General features: G+C 36.7%; 2 protein-coding genes across 12 annotated transcripts in view; both read right to left on the reverse strand.

Annotated features, from left to right (window-relative positions):
* Positions 1-9,807, reverse strand: part of LOC137490780 (uncharacterized) — a 41,012-nt gene extending 31,205 nt beyond the window's left edge. For all 3 annotated transcript variants that reach the window (XM_073945095.1, XM_073945094.1, XM_073945093.1), the window contains exons 1-5: positions 7,902-9,807; positions 4,948-5,136; positions 3,928-4,542; positions 1,260-1,448; positions 962-1,099 (exon numbers count right to left, since the gene is read on the reverse strand). In XM_073945095.1, coding sequence (XP_073801196.1) covers positions 962-1,099; positions 1,260-1,448; positions 3,928-4,542; positions 4,948-5,136; positions 7,902-8,047 — 1,277 coding nt within the window. In that variant the 5' untranslated portion in view covers positions 8,048-9,807. The remainder of the gene's footprint in view (positions 1-961; positions 1,100-1,259; positions 1,449-3,927; positions 4,543-4,947; positions 5,137-7,901) is intronic.
* Positions 9,808-13,092: 3,285 nt separating this feature from the next.
* LOC110439318 (uncharacterized) overlaps positions 13,093-21,712 on the reverse strand; it is a 30,024-nt gene continuing 21,404 nt past the window's right edge. For all 9 annotated transcript variants that reach the window (XR_012401271.1, XR_012401272.1, XR_012401270.1 and 6 more), the window contains 3 exons: positions 20,887-21,048; positions 14,200-14,246; positions 13,093-14,102 (listed from right to left, as the gene is read on the reverse strand). Coding sequence is in view for 6 of the 9 variants with exons in the window: in XM_073945090.1 (XP_073801191.1) it covers positions 13,561-14,102; positions 14,200-14,246; positions 20,887-21,048 (751 nt within the window). In the remaining 3 variants the exon portion in view is untranslated. The remainder of the gene's footprint in view (positions 14,103-14,199; positions 14,247-20,886; positions 21,049-21,712) is intronic.

A 21,712-nucleotide genomic window follows, 5' to 3' on the forward strand; every position in this document is an offset into this window, starting at 1 on the left:
TATATCAAATTTTATTTATATTGTGCGAAGTATATTTGTATGTTTTTTGTGCATGTTATATATATTGAAAAAAGAAAAACTATAAATCGGTGTATGAATGCTGTAATGGTTAAATAATTTTCAGTTATAAATGCGTGAAGGTCATGTGACCATCAGGAAGAACGCAGCATCTCATTTCTCACAGGACGCATTCTCTGTTCTCGCGGTCTCCCGAGTTCATTCTTCTGAGGTGAGCTGGTGTAACCCCGCCGGTCCTACACCACCCAACGCGCTCCAAGCTGGGATCGAACCGGCGACCTTCCGCATAGAGTCAGTTGCTCTAACAAGGAGGCTAAAGACCAAGACCTCTAATGTCTGCCGTTTTTTCAGCTTCAGAGCAGTGAGGTTTACCTGCACAGCAATTCACTAGCTGGCCTCTGTTACACTGGCAAGACCAGTCTTCACAAGCACACGAGTACATTCTTTGCGTTCTTGGAATTGAGAAACAGCCAAACTCTTCAGGACTGAGTTTGTACATCATTGCTCTTGAGGATTCTTAAATATTCATTCATTCATTTTCTTGTCGGCTTAGTCCCTTTATTAATCCGGGGTCGCCCCATCGGAATGTTCTGCCAACTTATCCAGCAAGTTTTTTACGCAGTGGATGCCCTTCCAGCCGCAACCCATCTCTGGGAAAGATTCTTAAATATTTTAATGCAAATATATATATATATATATATACACAGTGTATCCATTTTTTCTATAGGTTATAAGCATATTTTTGGAGCTTTTTAAACAACAACTTTAAACAGTGACAGGACACATCACTGACCTCTGACCTGTAAATCACATCATCATTACTTATTTACAGTTATGATAGATGATAGGTCATTTACTAATGTCCACATATAAGAGAAAGTCACTTCAGCAATGATTCACCACAATATTTACCCACCCGCAGCACACAGTGAATGATACTCACACAGACTCAGATCTCACAGTAGATCCATCACTGAATGCAGGAGGCTGAAACATGGAGTTGTTGCTCTTCATAGACACGCAGCTGAATAATGGAGATGCTGCTCTCTGAGGGTCAACAGGAGTCAGCTTCAGTCTCTTTCTGTTACAAAATACAAGTGCTCATGGTAAAACATTACTGCAGATGAAGAAAGATAAACTGTTTTAGAACAATCAAAGGTCAAATGTTAAAGAAACACTGATCACCATGATGATGAGTTCAGATGAATAAAAAAAAGTGTTTCCAACTTTATGATACTCACCCACACTCAGATCTCACAGTTGATCCATCACTGAATGCAGGAGGCTGATACATGGAGTTGTTGCTCTTCATAGACACACAGCTGAACACTGGAGATGCTGCTCTCTGAGGGTCAACAGGAGCCTCTTCCCCCTCAAACACACTCATTTCACACGCAGAACTCATCTTCTTTTCCCCTGTTATCTCAGACCTGTGTGTGGAAACATTTTTATCCAAGGCAACATATATAGGAAAACATCACTAAAAGACAAATAATCAACAGCAGCACAAGTAAAACAGTGTCAGACTTTTAGACAAATAGAAGCTTTTTTTCTTTATAACAGGAAGGATTAAGAAAAAAAAAAGACAAAAAGATTTTTTTTAAAGGGAGAGATGAATTGACACAAAATGCATACAAAACCTTGGATTTTACTATTAAAAAACATTGTATAAATATAGCAAACTGTCTGTTTTGCCAATTTAATCCCAAATTGTCCTCAGAAACATGCATTTGTGATTTAATTCAATAATATGACAAAAAAAAAATTAATGGTGATGAACAAAACAAATGAACATCTGCCTTTTACAGATCACCTACCGCACCTTTAAGAACAGAGCCATGCACTTTAAAATCAGGGCTGTTCAATTAGTTTGTCACGGTGTACAAGCTCAGAACTTTAAACTAGTGCACAGGTGCTAACTTTGCTTAGTTGCAGCAGTTTCGTTCCGTGCAATAGAAACGCAGCGTTGAGAAGCCTTTATGATCAAGTATCCGAATGTTTTCGGCTGCCTGCACCACTCACTTAATGACAGGTGTCTCACACTCTGCGCTGCCTTCAACTGCAGCTTGTGCTGTATTGAACAGACGCACGTCACTTTATAACTATAATAGTCGTTTTTCGACCAAACAAAATTTTTGATGTCTTGGTCACACTATTTGGAGGGCCGAAACAAATTGCCTCAGGGCCAAGTTCGGCCTTCGGGCTGCCAATTAAATAGCCCTGCTCTAACTTCACTAACAGAAAAACAAGTTTAATAACAAACTCATGTGCATACACACGTTTTGTGAATCAAGTAGAAAAAGTTTTTGTGTGAAATACAATTAAATTAGTAGTTCGCAATTAGTAGTGAATGAGACACAGTGCTTTGTGTCAATTTTTTATGTTTTGTGGCGAGAAGTTGTGTAAAAAGCAGGATAATGTACATCTAGGTGGTTGCTTTCATAGAATAAAGCCCTTCAGTCCTTCAGCTCTGCTTTGTGCCAAAATTAAAAAGTTTGATAACTCCAGTACTCCACACCAAACAGAGGCTTTCAGTTGATAGCTTATAAATTATTTTTTTTTAAATGTATGTAAAATAATGCAATAATATATGTAAAAAAACTAAACCATTACCCTCCTGAGACCCCGCCCATTGACTTGTGTCCTCTGTAGTGGACATTGCATTTTCATGAATTTTCTTTTAACTTTTGAGCTACTCTGTCAAGTCCTGTTGTACTGTTCAGAGGACATCCTGGGCTTTCTAGTGATCTGTCATTTGATTGGCTGGCATGCTAGGAACAACTTTTTACACTGCATCCAAAATGGCCGACATACAAACAAGCATATTTCATGGGAAGGAGAGAGGTATATAAAATTTTGCTTCTTGAAAGTTTTTTTATTATTATTATTACATATATGTGTTTATTAAAATGTCAGGAACAAAACATTCACCTTTCAAAGCTGTTAACTTGTTTGTGTTTCAAAATATCATCCTTTTTAAATGTCCACTATAGTGGACACCAGGACCATCTTATTGTAATTAATGACTGCATGTTGTAGGAGGCAGAACTGAAGCAGAGAGGATTCTTTACAAGATAGTTGAGGGAGACTCTGATTTAAAGTCTGACAATCAGACAATTAGAAAATTAAAGACAATTAGAGAAGGACGATCAGTTTTAAATCACTTTTATGTTGAATTTGTTTTGGATTAACATCACTTCTTTTCTTTTTTTATTTTGGCTTTCTTTCAGACTAAACTGTTTTAGGAATTTCAATACAAAAGGAAAAAAATGGCTTTTGTTTAGTTTTTGTTACATTAATATTGGATTAATATCCCTTTACAGCCACATCCTGTACAGTTGTGTTGTCTGTGTTTGGCTGTCGTTTCGAACTAAAATGGTCATGTGGTCCACTACAGAGGACAAGCTGTAAAATTAAAAATAAAAACAAAATGTAAAAACTCTAAATTGTAGAATTAAAAAATATATATTTATTCATTACTGTTCATATTTTTTTTATTGGAAACACTGCAGGTGTGTGTGTTTTAATGATGTTCTGTTGTTAATATGTTCTGTATGCTGTTGTTCACATATTAAAATAAACTGATATTAAGCCATAATTTATGTGTCAGACACAAAAATAGACAAGTCAATTACATTTTTTTATTCAATGATAATATAATACGAATCTATCTGGTTAACGGTTAATATTCGGTTAATGAGCGGCATTGTCGGTTGGGAAAATGAACCGAGATGAGCATCCCATACCTCTAACATTAAAAGAAATCAAGTTTTACAATCCCATGACTGAAACTGATTGTTGGAAAAATTGAGAGCACTGAGTGAAAAGCCATACAAAATCAACCCCACACACTAAAATGCTCAGAACGCACACATTTACTACCATCTAAAGATCTAAAGTCATACTCACGTGCAAATTGACCAGGGAATATTTGTATGTCTGGGTGACCAGTGGAGAGTTTGAGGTGAAACTGAGGAACAGTGTGGGGAGATGGAGAATCCTGCTGGATGCGAAGGGGTGAAGGGTCTGGATACAGACAGAGACCCTGAAGACTGTGGTGGAGCTGGTGGGTTGACAGACCAAGCTGGAGCCTGCGGGACGAATGACCATTGAGAAGACCACCACTGAGCCACTGCATCCATAAGCTGAGCTGGAGAAACAGGCCTGAAGGTCTGCAGTGAAGCTTGATGATTGTGAGGCCAGAGCTGAGATCTTGTCTCATTCATCCATAGTTCATTTTCAAAAGACCAGGGCTGAGGTCTTGTCTCGTTCCTCTGTTGTTCACTTTCATGAAGCCAGGGCTGAGATCTTGTCTCGTTCCTCTGTTGTTCACTTTCATGAGGCCAGGGCTGAGGTCTTGTCTCGTTCCTCTGTTGTTCACTTTCATGAGGCCAGGGCTGAGGTCTTGTCTCGTTCCTCCATAGTTCACTTTCATGAGGCCAGGGCTGAGGTCTTGTCTCATTCCTCCATAGTTCACTTTCATGAGGCCAGAGCTGTTGTCCTGATTGCTTCATCCATTGATCACTTCAGCGCAAAACATTACGATAAGAACAACAATGAGAACCAACTTAGAGTTCAAACAGAAACTGAAACTTCAACTGATTATGAAATACAACAGTGAACAACTGCATTAAGCTAATTTCCACAAGGTAAACATGACTGATTATTCACGACTGGCCTTCACTACTGCTGTCTCTTCATGCTCGTGTTTTACTGGTCTTTCAATAATAATTTCTTCTAAATTACTGAGACTGTTATAATAGTCATTTAAGAACATTGTGAGTGGATTGAACATTTTTACATAACCTTATTGTATTATTATTATTATTATTATAATTTACAAATTATTTGATTATGTCCACTTTTCAGAGAAAGTTATACTTCTGTAAAGTATTTTCCCACCCACAGCACACAGTGAATGATACTCACCCAGACTCAGATCTCACAGCAGATCCATCACTGAATGCAGGAGGCTGATACATGGAGTTGCTGCTCTTCATGGACACACAGCTGAACACTGGAGATGCTGCTCTCTGAGGGTCAACAGGAGACTCTTTCTCCTCAAACGCACTCATTTCACATGCAGAGCTCATTTTTTCTTCCTCCATTTTCTCAGACCTGCGTGTGGAAATACACAGTAGAGTGGACTGGTACTAAAATAAACCACTTTTAATTGGGTTTTGCTATAAACAACATTTAGGGCTCTATTTTGACGGTCCATGCGCAGAGTGCAAAACGCAGTGCTCAAAAGCTTTCAGGGCGTGTCAGAACGCGTTTTTGCTAATTTACGGACAGGAAAATGGCGCATGGTCTAAAAGGGTTGAGTTTATTTTCTTAATGAGTTATAGGTGTGTTTTGAGAATAAACCAATTAGAGTCTCATCTCCCATTCCCTTTAAGAGTCAGCTGTGTCGCTCCAAAAGCGCATTCGCTATTTACAGGACGCAAAGTAAGTCTAAGTGGAAAAAGTGAGCATTTCACAAGCAAACAGTTAACAGTTTATTAACAGAAAACTGTTGAACAGAGCATCTACTGCGTGAGAATGAGAGATAATGGATCTACTTTCACATTCGCTCTTGGATAGGGAAACCTTTACGCACAGACATCAATTAGCCTATAAATAATTAATTTCGTTTGTTAAGCGCAATTATTCGTTTCAAAACTATTTCTAAATTCAGTTCTAATTTCCAGCAAACTAATAAATGAACCATAATGACAAAATGTGCTCAAAATACTGAGTTATTTCCAAATACACCTGCAATCCCCCATATGGTCTAAAACCTGACAGGTGGGCAAATCTAAGCTTGTTTTTAATAAAACAAATATAAATATGGATATAATAAATAATACTGCTAATTATAATAATAACATTATACAAAAGCAAATTGTTATGGATGAACTGAAAAAGCCTCCTGAGATGAAGAAGACATAAAAGCAGTGATTTTTCATATTTATGTAGGCTAGAAAATAATGTTTTGTAATATTTTAATCCTTTATATTTATATCCTATATCTATTCTTATTATATCCTATATATATCCCTAATATTTTTCATATGTAAATATATTTGCCTATTGCTCTCTTGTGTGTATTAAGCAGTGTGTAAGCGAGGCGCAACTCTGCGCTGGAGTTTAGACCGGGTTTGTTTTGGTCTAATGAAAAATCTATTATAGTTTCTCAAAATAGCAAAGCGTCAGTGGTCCGCCTCAGAACGCCTCCCTTTTTAGACCAGAACGCCTATGGGCGCACAAATGAGCGCTAATGCATTTGCTATTTAAACAGCGTAGCGCAACGCCTCAAAACCACTCTTGCACCAAGCTGAAACTACCAAAAGACTATTGTGCCGCATCTTGCGCCACACTGCTTTGGGTGTATGAGAGGGCCCTTAAAGTACAACAGATTCTTTCTATGTCCAATTTCTTCCTAGTTGAGAAAAATAAAAAAACTTAAAATAAACAATAATATTTTGACTCACTGATGTTAAAATGGTGACATGGGAAAACTTGATACTGCCACATAAGAGACTTGTTTCACCACTCACACGACATGACAGAGATTTATGTATAGTACAGTTTTAACTCATTTAAGATTTATTAAGTCTGTTTCTTTATATTCATAAACATTTTAGCGTGTATAAGAACGTAACATTTTAGTGTGTGTGTGTGTCTTTAAGAGCTGTATGTCTGCCTGCCCTGGATTCTTTTAATGTTAGAATAATCTGTCACACCTACATTGTACTACACAATAAGGAAGAAAAGATTTAATGCTGCGTCATTACAACATATAATATTCAGTACCAAGAGCCTGTTCCAATACTCACAGCTGCAGTCGTGGACAATTGAAAACATAAAGTGTCCTCATTTTATTAGTGCAGAGATTAGTAGAGCAGACTGGTCGACCAGCTAAAAATCTTAGGCTGGTTTAAGCTGGATTTTTCAGCAGGGCGGTCTATGTTTTTCTAAAATGTTAGCAACTGCTCGTTATTACCATTTACTCTTTATTTATTATTATTTTTTTCATTTAATTCACATCAACTGTCTTCTGTTGTTGAAACCTCTGAATTCCACCAGCTAAAATGAAAATGTGTAAACAAAGCTCTGTAAAATGTTACTTTATAATAAAGATTTGTAATTGAGGTAATGTTGGTTTTATTTTCACACATTCAGACTTTCTCCTTAATTAAACAGTATTCTTTGCAAAATTCTAAATAGTGAATAAGAAGCCACCGACTACCAAAGTACAAGTTCACATAAATGATGATAATGTGCTAATAAGGTCATATTCACATCTGATATCATACCGAATATTCAACGTATCATGGTAAACACTATAGGGATCGTGTAACAAGTTGTCATTGAACGAATGTGCGAATATAAAAACAACTTTAAAAACAACTTTACCTCAATTGCATAGTAAATTGCATAGTTAACAAATGGCGGAAGCAGGCAGCGAAAACAGGTGTGGTTACAGGGAGAAGGCCACACTTAACTTTACCTGTTCAGCATTAAATTAATATTCCCAATAATGTGAGAATGTTTTAATATTAAAGCAACAGCGTACATCAGTGTTAATGTGCTTATTTGACCAAATTTGCTGGATTTCGACATTTTCATATACGTCGACAAGACTTGATTTGAAGAAGTCCAAAAACACGTATAAATAATATGATATAAAATTGTCCTGAAATAAATAAATAAATACATACATAAATAAATAAATCAGTACTTGTTCTACGTTGAATGTTATCATTTCCGTGAAGCCTGCCCTACACCGATAACCGCAGATTTGATAAAGTAGTAAAATGAGATGAAGTTCGACATCAGATCTGTTTACTGGTAAATACTTGTACTGATATTACAGCTTGGAAACATTTAATCAAACTTACCGTAGATTGTGAAAACATTCCTGGTGTTGAGTCTCCTGGAAAGGCCTCCAGCTTTCGGCAAAGTCGGTTTCACTTTCATTAGCTCCGCAGGTAAACTCCTTTAAGTGATGTTTTCTTCTTCTTCTAGTAGGATGGTTGGCATACATATTCAAGGTGCAGTAGCGCCACTTGCTGGTTGGTTAGCATGTGTGAACCAAGAATTAGGACAGGTAAAGTTGTAGTCAGAACTATTAGCCCCATTGTTAATTTGTTTTCCAAAATTTCTGTTTAACAGAGAGATTTTTTTCAACACATTTCTTATCATAATAGTTTTAATAACTCATTTCTAATTGCTGATTCATTTGATCTTAGTCATGATGACAGTAAATAATATTAGACTAGATATTCTTCAAGACACTTCTATACAGCTTAAAGTGACATTTAAAGGCTTAACTAGGTTAACTAGGCAGGTTAGGGTTATTAGGCAAGTTACTGTATAATGATGGTTTGTTCTGTAGATTATTGGAAAAAAATAGCTTAAAGGGGCTCATAATTTTAGTCTTAAAATGGTGTTTAGAAAATTTAAAACTGCTTTTATTCTAGCTGAAACAAATAAAAATAAAACAATAGAATAAAACAAATAAGACTTTCACCAGAAGAAAAAAATATTATCAGACATACTGTGAACATTTCCTTACTCTGTTAAACATCATTTGGGAAATATTTAACAAAGAAAAAGAAAAAAATGAAAAGGGGGGCTAATAATTCTTCAACTGTACCATGTCAGGTTCCACATTTGACAAGCTGTTCTGATGTTTAATCTATAATCTGTACAAGTATCTATTTTCATTTTACCAGAACTTCATTTTTAGATAGTATCCATTAACGTATTCATTAGATGCTAGCGCTTATTCATTAGATATTTGTGACAATTCTTTAGACACTATTTATAAATGAGTGTTTACTGAATAAACTCTAGTTCTTTGTTTCAGTACTCATTTATTAAACACAATAGTACCTTTTAAATAGACACTAGTACTCATGTATTAGATACTAGTACTTATTCATTAGATTCTAGTACTTATTAAACAGATAGCTCTTATTTATTGGATAGTGCTTATTTTAATAGTGACTAGTAACTATTCTGTTGTTACTAATAACACATTTATTGATTTCTATGGGATCTGTCATTGAGATATAAGCTATTCAGTTTTGGCTAGTGTGTATTCCAACTGGTACTGCATATTTTATATACTAGTTAATCGTTAGGTACAAGTACTTATTGATTAGATACTAATACATATGTGTAAGATACTAGTGCGTATTCATGATATGAATGAGGATTCTTGATGCAGTGCCGTCTGAGAGATCTGAGATCACGGTTCAGCTTAGACTTGCGCCCTTGCCCTTTATCCACTGAAATTCCTCCAGATTCCTTGAATATTTTAATGATGTTCTGCACTGTTGAAGATGAAATATCCAAATGCCTTCCTATATTTTTTTAATGAACATTGTTTTTAAACATTTCAATGATTTTCTCATGTATTTGTTGGCAAACTGGCGATCCTCAGCCACTCCTAAAGGACTAGACCTTTCTGAGATGCTGCTTTTGTCATTTATTTTATTTTCGGCTTTGTCCCTTTGTTAATGCACCACAGCGGAATGAACCGCCAACTTATACAGCATATGTTTTACACAGCAGATGCCCTTCCAGCTGCAACCCATAACTGGGAAACATCCACACTCAAGGCCAAATTAGCTCACCCAATTCACGTGTACCGCATGTCTTTGGGCTATGGGGGAAACCGGAGCACCCAGAGGAAACTCATGTGAACACAAGGTGAACTTGCAAACTCCACACAGCAAAGCCAACTGACCCTGCTGAGGCTTAAACCAACGACCTTCTTGCTGTGAGGCGATCGTGCTAGCCACTATGCCACTGTGCAGCTGCATTTGTACCAAATAATAATTACAATCACCTGTTGACGTCACCTGTTTTAAATCACATCATTATTTAATCAGTTTACCTGATTTCTAGCCCTGAACTGCTCCTGTCCCAACTTTATTTGGAATGTGTTGCAGGTCTGAATGACAGGAAATGATGAAGATTTACAAATGAAATGAAGTTGAGCAGACAAAACATCAACTACTTTGGGTTCATATTGTCTGCAATGAAATACAAGCACATTTAGAAATCAACACTTTCTTTTTTATTTGCACTTTCCATATTGTCTCAACCTTTTCTGATGTAGGATTGTAAAATATAATAGCAGTGGTGTTTCTCCAAGCTGAGCAGTCACTGTATCACCACTTTATCTCTTTAGTGAATAAGAGGCTCCTCTGAATGGCAGACGACACACAGAAACTAACTGTGGTGTTTTCTTCTGTTCGGAGTCTCCACATGGTGTCTGATGTAGGAAACAACAGCATCAATATTCAGCATCAAAGCTGAGCTGCCTGCAGAATTATTAAACAGCATTTCAGAAAGTGTGAGAGATCATATTGTCCTGTGTAGAAGATTATCTTGATTCAGTATAATGTTCTGATTATGCACATTCATAAGGGAAAACTACTCTTCTGTATGTATAATTCAGATGACTGTGTAAAGGATTGATGCCATTTAAACTGTTTAAAGCTTGAGAAACACATAAGCATAAAACAAAACTGTCCAGAAGCTGGACAAACACAACAGCTATTGATTATCCTTCAGGAAATGATACTGTATAAGGTTTAAAAATGTCCTGCTGGCTTCAAAACCTCTCCAGAGCAGTTTATTCTGCTCAGAATCATTCGACAGCACCTGTCCTCTCCTCCTGGTGTTCACAGTGGAAATAAAACACCTCTTGAGTTTCCTCTGATGGATCTGATGAGTGTAAATGTTGCATAACTCTGTCTTGGCACGCGAGTGACAGAAGAACAGAGGAAGAGTTTTCTGGAGGGAATCAGACGGCTGATATCTGATTCTGAGCTGTTCTGTGTGAGCAGCAGACAGGCTGTGACGTTGGCAGTCTGTTGTTTAAATGGCGTCCAGCAACAATTGAGTCCAAGACAGAGACATGTTCTCCTCCTCTAGACCCGCGGGTTCAGAAACACTCCCCAGATTACAGGCGTTCCTGTGGGATCAGGAGCTGGAGAATTGAATTGAATGAACCGTTGCTGTGAAAGAGCCACTTCCACTGAAAACAAGCAGCTGATAGCCGTCCTGGCCCACTGAGACTCCCCACCCACTCACAGCACAAAGGTCATGATCAGGAAATGAGGAGCTTTTCAGCATTTCAAGAAGTCATAATATCCCAGTGCAGAGACAAGCAACAGGGCTGAAACTACAGTGAATAATAATGAGCATCTTCACTATTTAGCACTGCTAAACTACCCTGCTGAAAAATCCAGCTTAAACCAGCCTAGGCTGGTTGGCTGATTTTAGCTGTTCGACCAGGCTGGTTTTAGAGGGGTTTTGGCCACTTCCAGGCTGGTTTCCAGCCATTTTCAGCCTGATCTTAGCTGGTCAGGCTGGGAGATGACCAGCTAAAACCAGCTTGACCTGCCTAGCCAAGCTGGAAGTCCAGCCAAAACCAGCTATATCCAGCTTAAACCAGGCTGGTCAAGCTGGTTTTAGCTGGATTTGGCTGGTAATTTTCCAGCCTGACCAGCTAAGACCAGACTGAAAATGGCTGGAAACCAGCCTGGAAATGGCCAAAACCCCTCTAAAACCAGCCTGGTCAACCAGCTAAAACCAGCCAACCAGCCTAGGCTGGTTTAAGCTGGATTTGTCAGCAGGGTAATGTTTATTTTTACTACTTTTACTTTTCGGAAGTGAAGTGAAGCAGTCGGTCAAGTTTATTTAGTGAATTTATTTCCACTTTAAGGACAATATATATAACACACATGAATAACGAGACATTTTGAAGAAAAGAGAATGTTTCACTAGCTTTTAGAGTAGCTAGGACGCCGCCATCTTAGAATACAGCTGTGTTTGAAGTCACAGGGTCGGTTCCCTTCCCTGAAGGTAAATACATTTAGAAAGAACTGAAATCATGTTATTTTACTGTATTTCTTATACTGGTGTTGAAAATGAAAATAAGGAGAGAAACAGAAGTAAATGAGTAAAGTGTAAATCTTCTACAGTTGATCTTCAGTCTCGATGATGTTTTAGTTGTGTTTTGGCAAATGTGTGTCAATAGTGAAGCTCAGAAACAGACACTGATGCAGATTCATGCACATGTAATATATGTTATATACAGGGTTTGACATTAACACACACCAACCCTCCAAATGCAGGTAGATTTCAGCTGTGTCGGGTTAGAGAGCCGCTCTCACTAGCCACTTTGGCTGGTTGAAAATAATTGTTAAATTGTAGTTCATCAAAAAGCAGCACGACTGGCAAGACTGTTAACGCGAGCAGCTGCTGCCAATTTCACTTTAACCATTTCTTGAACAGATTATTAATGGACCTAAAGTTAACTGTGTGTGTGTGATTTATCCTTTCTTTATCACACACGGTATATTTTTCACCTGCTTTGTTTTACTTACAGTTTTTTTTAAGGTTTATATATCGTCCTTTACAATAGCATTGCTTTAATAGGAGATTAACTCCCTATTTACGTGTAGTTAACTGGTGGACCTTTAAGGCTGATTTATACTTCTGCTTCAAGCGCACGCGTATGCTACAGCGTTGACGCAAACCCCTACTGGCCATCGGCGTCGCTGACGTGCACCTCTCAAAAAATGTAACTACATGTTGCAACGATGCGTAGCGCAAGCTCTGTGATTGGTCGGCTTGGTAACGTTGACGAGTCTGGGCGGGACCGAGAGCTGCCCGAGTGGGGCGAGCCCGATGGAGCGAGTGTTTAGAAGTGTGGAGTCCCGTGAAGGAGCTCCGGATGGAAAGTTTTGTTTTGTGTTTATCTCATAGTTAAAGTTGTTGCACATCCGCCGATTCCTGCCTCAAAACGAGCGAGTTTAAGCCACTTGCACATTCAGGAAGCGTTCAGAAAAAACAAAACAGAAACGAAGAAACTCGACACAGAGGAACATTTACACCTCACTGCCCAAGTGTTAATGCAGACCAACAGAGACAGCGCGCAGAAGTATAAATGCACTGCTACGTGCGTTGAATGCGCCGTGGGTTACGTCGGTCACTTGACGCAGAAGTAGAAACCAGGCTTTAGCCAGGACAGACTACTGTGCATAGTTTTAGATACATGACAATAAGCACTTTTACATTGTCATTTATTAAAGAAAAGAAAGTTTTGTTGAATAAAAAGTGCATCTACACAGCTACACTTACCACAAATCCTTAATGTTGGGTCTTCTTAACACTTGTGTGTGTGTGTGTTTGTGTGTGTGTGTGTGTGTGTGTGTGAGAGAGAGTGCGTGAGTGTAAGTGTTTTGTGAGAGTGTGTGTGTGTGTATAGTGTGTTTTGTGAGAGTGCGTGAGTGTGTGAGTGCATGAGTGTGTATGTGTGTGTAAGAATGTGAGAGTGTTTGTGTGTTTGTGTGTGTGTGTGTGTGTGTGTGTGTGTGTGTGTGTGTGTGTGAGAGAGAGAGAATGTAAGTGTTTTGTGAGAGAGTGTGTGTGTGTGTGTGAGAATGTGAGAGTGCATGTGTGTATGTGTGAGTGTGTGTGTGTGAGAGAGTGGGTGAGTGTGTGTGAGAATGTGAGAGAGTGTGTGTGTGTGTGTTATTTAATGTGACACAGAGACACTGAAGAGCCTGAATAATAAACTGTAAATCCAGCGTGGAGTGTGTCGGTGAATGTGGTGTTGAATGTGTGTAAGTGTGTGAGTTTGTGTGTGTCAGAGACGCTGTAGAAGGACAGAGAGCCGCTCGACTCGTCCACAAACACTCCTACTGTCCTGCTGGAGTCTGGACGAGCTGAGATGCGTGTGTGATTATTATTGTGACGGACATAGAATGAGTCATCAAAGCAATCAAGACCCCAGGACTGATCATTACATCCAAACCGACAGTCACTACTCCGTCCTTTCCTCTGGACTCCTTTATAACACACTGATATATCAGCATTATATCCGCTCCATTGAGTCTCCCAGTAACAGCGTCCAGTCAGACTCTCTTTACTCACAACCTGAGACCAACAATCAAATCTGTCTGGATGATCAGGATAAGACTGACTCTCATACACATACGTCGCCTTTCTGTTCTCCTCAGACAGAGCGAGGTGTGTGTGTGCTGTGTTTGGATCCAGTGTGAGTTCACAGGCGTCTGAACACAAGAACACACACATTACAACATTCACAACACAACTACACACTCTACAACACTGTGTGTGTGTGTGTGTGTGTGTGTGTGTGTTACTTACATTTGTGTAGACGAGATGTCATCATGAACTCTCCTCCATGATCCACACTAGAAAACACACACACACGCGCACGCGCGCACACACACACACACACACACATACACACACACACACACACACACACACACACACACACACACACACACACACACACACACACACACACACACACACACACACACACACACACACACACACACACACACACACACACACACACACACACACACACACACACACACACACACACACACGATTAATTTTCCTCTTTATTTTCTGTTTTTATTATTTTAATCTACTTTGTGTTTTTGAATCTAAACTTTATTTCACTCATTGTGTTTGGGATGTTCAGTTTATTATTTATTGAGTTTCTTCTACTGATATTTTATTATATTATATTGATGTGGGTGATGCGGTGGTGCAGTAGGTAGTGCTGTCGCCTCACAGCAAGAAGGTCACTGGTTCAAGCCTCAGCTGGGTCAGTTGGCATGTCTGTGTGGAGTTTGCATGTTCTCCCCGTGTTGTTGTGTGTTTTCTCCGGGTGCTCCTGTTTCCTTCACAGTCCAAACACATGTGAACAGGTGAATAAGCTAAATTGTGTGTAGTGTGTGAGTGTGAATGAGTGTGTATGGGTGTTTAAAACATATGCTGGATAAGTTGGAGGTTCATTCCGCTGTGGCAACCCCAGATTAATAAAGGAACTAAGCTGAAAAGAAAATGATTGTATGAATATATGAATACATGATTATACTGGGTGTGTGTGTGTGTGTGTGTGTGTGTGTGTGTGTGTGTGTGTGTGTGTGTGTGTGTGTGTGTGTGTGTGTGTGTGTGTGTGTGTTTAGTGTTTTAAAGTGTTGCTGGTGAGTTTGTCTTGATGAATTGTTGCTTTATCAGTGCTGAATATAAAGGAAACTCTTCATCAGATATTGGTGGAAATGTTGTGTTCATATTTCAGATCAGTTTATTATTTTGATGACTCTTATTCTAGAGTTGATCTTCAGAAATATCAGATTATTCAGCTCATTTTAATATTGATTCTTCATTTCTACTTTCTGTAATTTAATAAATGTTATTTCATGTTTTTATTTTCCTCTTTAATTTGATCAAATTATTTGATTTTTAATCTCTTTTATATTCATTATTAATTCATCAATTATCTTTGATTTTCAGTTTCTCTCATTATTTTATTACTTTAATCATTTATTATTTTCTTATTCTAGGATTTATTTTAATAAAAGGGTTTGATTTTTAGTCCCGTTTAATAATTATTGATTTTCAATAGTTTTTTACTTTTATTTTTGTATTTTTATAAAATATTTTAATAATTTTTGTCTCTTTATTTTTAAACTATTGAGTAATAAACAGTTTTACGTTTTGTGATGTTTTTATTTATTATTTTAGTAATTTTTAATTAGTTTTAATGGGTTTTTTCAATAAAATGTTTGGATTTGATTTATTATTAATTTCATATGTTTTAAATTTTCTTATTTTAGTGTGTTTTCATTATTTTCTCACACTTGTTTAATACATTTTTTGTTAAATCTCTTGTTAATTGTGGATTTTATTAATTGTATTATTTTATTCTTTTTATTTGCTTTATTTATTAGTGTGTTTATTTTATTATTTTTTATTTTAATTCCCTTTTTCCTATTCTAGTGTTTATTTTAATTAAAAATAATTATTTTAAGCACCTTTTATTAATTATTGATTCATCAATTATTTTTGTACAACTGTATTTTAAACAATTATTTAAATGTTAAATTAGTTCCTCACACTGGTGTTTCATTTATTAAAAGTTTAGATTTAGTCTCTTTATTATTTAATCAATAGTTTTATGTTTTGTACTTTAAAAATATTTAAGTTTTATACGAGTGTGTTTTACCAGTTTTATTCATTTTTATCTTTATTTTTATATATTTTTATTTGCTTCATTTGCTGGTGTGTTTATTGTTATCAGTTTCTTAAACTGCTGTTTATGGTAAAATCTTGTTTATTAATTATGGATTTGATCAATTTTTTTGATTTTGATTATTGTTTGTTTGTTTCTTATATTAGTGTGTTCTTTCTGAAAATAATGTTGATTTTTCACTCCTTATAAATGTGTTTTATTATTTTATTATAACAAAACAAATAACAATATTAACAATTATTCAGATTATTATTATAATGTGTTCATGTTATATAAAATGTTTGATTTTTAAGTCTCTTTTTATTTATTATTGATTGAACTGTTTTATTAATTTTAACTTTTTGTATTTTTATTTTTAATATTGTTTTTATAATTCTATAATCATAATTTTACTCATTTCTAAAAATAATTATATAATCTTAATAGTTTTTTTTTTAAAAGATCTGATTTTAAGCTCAATTTTAATGATTATTAATTAAATCATTTTTAATTCTTTTTGTCATTTGCAAAAACAATATTTAATTTTTTTATTAGTTTTTATTGGACTATTAATTTGATAAAAATGTTTGATTTTTAAGTTAAATTATTTAATTATTATAATATAATAATTATAATTATTATAATAATTATAGTTAATTATTAAAATATTTTTCATTAAGCATTGATTCATCAGCTGGTTTCTTTTACACTGTGTAATTTGTTTTGTTAATATTTTAATAATCACCTAAATAAATAATAAAATCATAAGTGTGAGTTTATTATCACATGACGAGGGCCAGACAGAATCTCCGGACATTTTTTGTTATTTCTGCGCAGAATTTTGGTAAAAATCTGCAGATTTATGCTGAATGATTTTGGGAATAACATAACTAAAACCTTAACATATGAAATAAAAAGGTAATATCTTCATAACTTTTATTTAATTTTTACAATGCAAATCCATTTAGATCCACTTATTTAGTAAACAAAGCAAGTCTCTCATATAATATCTCTACTAAACGACAGAAAATATGACTTTACACACTGTATTGTAAATAAATCATGATTATTTTTATATTAGTCAATAATATTACTGAAATTAATATAAAAACTGAATAAATATACATTTACACACATTTACACAAGTAAACCAGTAGAATCAATGATGAGCTAAAAATCTGCAGAATTAAGCGAGTGCAGATTCTGTGTGGGCCTACACATGACTCAAATGTCTGAATAGTGCTGCTTTATTTATTTATTTATTAATGAATAATATCTATATGGAGCAAACTCTTATGAAAAGATGTTGAAGCACTTTCTGCAGTGAGTGAGAGCAAAACAACAGCAACTCTTGTGAGACTTTTCTCCTGCATATACTGAACTCATTTCACACAATGTACTTCTTGTGCTCCAATAAATCCCTCATCCTGCACGTTTCTGTCTATTATTTCACAATTAGTAAAGAAGTGGTGTGTGAACAGACTAGAATAGCTGTTAGAAAGCTTCAGTATACGTGATCATCAGACTGCTGCTCCACAGACAAGGAGAGGGAGAAAAGCACAAGACATGGACTCAGAAAAATCATTACAGAAACGTCATTTTGCACCATTTCACCATCAAATTCAAGACATAAACTCAGGAGATGTGTGGCTTTTGACCTGTTACTATTCTGTATTGCTCCAGGACTAATTTCATATATTTGATTATGAAGTAATAAAGTGTTTAGAGCGGTGCATTTTTTATATTACTGAAGCATCGATAACATTTTAAACTCGCATTATAAACTCTAGATGATGGATAATTAAGCTCAAAGTGTCTTCTTTCCAGAGATACATGAACTGTGAATGTAGAGCACATTATTCAGCAGCTGTTACTGTTTTTTGAGAAAGTTTCTCTGATAGTGAGGGAGAGAAGGACACTGATATAGTCTCTGCAAACTTTCTGCAGAAATCTAGTTTCGCATGCTGTCTTCATCAATCTGAAATATAAACTCATGAGACACTTGACTTCCAAGGCTTATTTTTCTAGGCTTATTACATTAATGTTTTCCTGTGCTTGTATATGCAAAGACAAACACTGAACACAATATGTTTTTCTCATGACTTCTGTAAGAACTGAAATATTACAAACATTTTTGATGTCTTTGACAATTCAAAACATGAGCTGAAAACAGGGCCAATGGACTCCACAACCCACCAGGGGGGAATGCGGGAAAAACCAGTTCCTGCTGCATTTGCATCTGAGTATGCTGAAACTCAGCTTCATCCCCCCAACTCACACATATGGTCATTTCAATGTTTTAGATTAACCAAACTGACTTTAACCATCATGTTTGATATCATTTGAAATGTCTCAGTGCGATTGGTACAATGGTCTCATTCTCTCAGAAACAGACATAATCAACACAATAAATATATAACTTCGGACATCTTTTAAACCACTGTGAAGGGTGTGACTTTTTCCTTTTGTTATACACACACACCCCCTTCCTTGAGGGAATTCTTGGATTATTTAAGGTAAGGTTTAAGAAAGACTCAGGGCGATTCTGCCTAACCAGATCAGCCCATAACATGGAGTCTGCTCCTAGTTATGTATATTTTTGAAGTCAGGTATGCATCTTTCATCTTGAATTTATCTTTGATAATTTGATGTTTTGTATTGATCATTTATGAATTGACTGATTGAATTGGCATAATACATTTACCTGACTAATAAATTGTAATGTTTGACCATATTTTGCTCACCCTGTAATTATTAGTTCAGGTAGATTACGCTGTATCCTTGTTTCCGCACGTCTTGCGTCAGGTCAGTAGATGGACTAAAATCCAGTTGAGATGGAGCATTGGGCACACTAATTGTGTTTTAGCGATCCGGCTGACTGTTGATATTGATTCATGTGAACTTAGGTGGAAAGGGCGATAACTTCCGTCTAGGTCAACAAGGTGTTGCACGACTAACCTAGATTGGGTACCCGACCTTTGTTTGAAGGTAATATTATTCTAAATTAAGTTCATATGGGAAACCATGGGCTTGGTGAAAACCAAAGTTACTATAGAGTCCAGTAGTCGGGTACATTTATATTAATGCCCTAACCTCTAATTAGAAATGATGATTGTCTTAACTCAAAGGTGTACATCTAAGCGGGACTAACTAAAGTATTTTAGAACGAGCGCGCTGGTAGCGGCCATCTAAAGTATTAGTCAATTTACCTCTGTTTAATATTCAAGACTGACCGGAGTGTGACCGTGAGGGACGCCTTCGGCCGAGGCGATTTCTCTGAGCGACATGAGCACCCGAATGAACGAATGTAATAGTTACTAGTGAAGACAAAAGGTTCAAACATTTATCTAAATTACATATTGATATAATCTTCTTAATGTTTTATAATTGGAGTCAGATAAAACGAGGATAAATATATTAATATTCTAAACCACCTCATATTAAAATTGGAGTCAGATATGAGCTAAGTTTAATATAAATCAACATTGTGCACTGGAAAGACCGAACATGCAGTGAACCTTCATCCACCAGTGGACACCGGCATTGGGCCAACTGGGTGGACCCTACACTTCATAATGTATAACCTTTTATATATTTAGCACTTCTCAGATGGAGCACAGTAAAGCTCACAGCGTCTTCTTTCTTTCCACTGATCCCTCATTTGTGTTTGCAGTTCACTGGGGTCAGGAAGTGTTACTGTTTAAGTTAGGCAGGTGTAAATCCCCATCAGTGAGCGCCGCTGGCTAACAGTAAAGGTGTTTTACTTTTTCACTCACTTTGAGTGTCTTTCACTGATGATTTTGCTGTTGATCTTTCTGAATCTCGTATCTAAACACCACCGACACATTCAATACCCCTGAAGCACATTTTGATTGATGTTGGATTTAATGATTAGTTTATTTTTTTATTTGAGTGCGTTTTAATAAAGATGTTTGATTTTATCTCACTTTATAAAATAAATGATTTTATTATCTGTTATTGATTTTTACATTTTGTAATGTTTTTTCCTCCACACATCAGTCTGAAAACCCGTAATTTAGGAAAACAAACAGATATGACTGAGCTCCTGATGACTGAAGCACTGATTAAACACACAAACACAAACACAAGCGGCTCTAACAGTGAAATTGGTGAGTTTGAGCTTCAGTTTTCAGAGAATCAGTGGAGATCTGGATGTTTTAGAAAAAGCCGCCATTGATAAAACTCTGCAGTTATAACAACCTCACGTAATGACAACTAAACATTCAGTATTCATCAACTTTTCTGTGCTGCATGAAAGTCAATTCAGCCAGAGACCTACAAGCTGTGCAGAGCAAACACAACACACAACTAGCCAGCTTTCATCAAATGTGCAACAATTTTGACAAAAAGTCATATAAATGAATTTTCTTCCCAAAAGTAGCGCATTTTCAAGATCCAGTATATCGTATATCACACACAGACACACAATAATGCATGTGCTATGATGATTTGCATCTTCTCCACACCTTCACCAAAGCGGTTAAAGAAGTAAAGATGAAGAGAAATCAGCAGGTGAAGCAGAGAGTGAAAGAAGACGTAAAAGCAGCAGTTTATGAAGCAGCAGCAGTGAAATATTACAGCATTTCCCATCAGTTCAGGACTTCAACCATTGAGCAGCAGAGCACACACTCCACACAGCAGCGTATTGGTAGAGAGGAGACAGAGCCATGAAGCCGATTATGATATGAGGATGAGTAGATGTCATGATGAAGAGTCTACAGTCTGGAAAAGGCCTCCAGTGGGCTGTTTATCTACTTTTCTTGAATTAAAGCACTTACTTGAGTTTGTAGGGGTGTTGGAGTTTGTCAGAGAGCAGTTGGAGTCCTGCTTCTCCTGGGTGATTGTAGCTCAGATCCAGCTCTCTCAGGTGTGACGGGTTTGAGTTCAGAGCTGAAGCCAGAGCCGCACAACCTTCCTCTGACACCATACAGCCGGATAATCTACAACAACAGCAAGAGCTCATGTTAGTGTGTGAAGGAGTGGATTTCCTGATGGATGTCTGCTCCAGGATGGAGTAACACATATCCTTTATCATGTCTTTATAATTATTCATAAAGGTGAATGTTTAAGGGCCTGTATTATATGATGACTGTAGTGTCGTCCCTCTTCAGAGTAAAACTAAAGTTTTGTCTCCTCAGGATCTTCTGGCCAATCCAACAGGTCACTGAGACGTCTCATGTGGAACTGGACATTTGAAGTTACCTGTACAGCAGTCACTAGATGTGAATATCACTGTGTGTTGAAGAATAAATGATTAGAATATTTGAATAATTTATACGCTTCATTATCTGACAGTGGAGAAATGTTTATTGGTGCAGACATGTAGACGAGCTGAATTTCACTTCTAATCATCCTGAACACAGAAATATCCTCCTCTCATGTCTGACCTTTGAATGCTTAAAGTCTGAGTAATGATTAGAGATATTGTTCAGAATTGTTCACATGAGGAAATATTGAGGTTAAAACAATCAATCAGGTTAAAACAGCTACTGTATATGTATGACACAGTTAGTGACGTATGTTAAAGCAGTGTTTCTCAATTGGTGGGTCGGGACGCAAATGTGGGTTGCGGGAACAATTTCAGTGGGTCGCGGAGTGTGTGTT

This window comes from Danio rerio, chromosome 3 (assembly GCF_049306965.1).
Source record: "Danio rerio strain Tuebingen ecotype United States chromosome 3, GRCz12tu, whole genome shotgun sequence".
NCBI classification, from domain to species: Eukaryota; Metazoa; Chordata; class Actinopteri; order Cypriniformes; family Danionidae; genus Danio; species Danio rerio.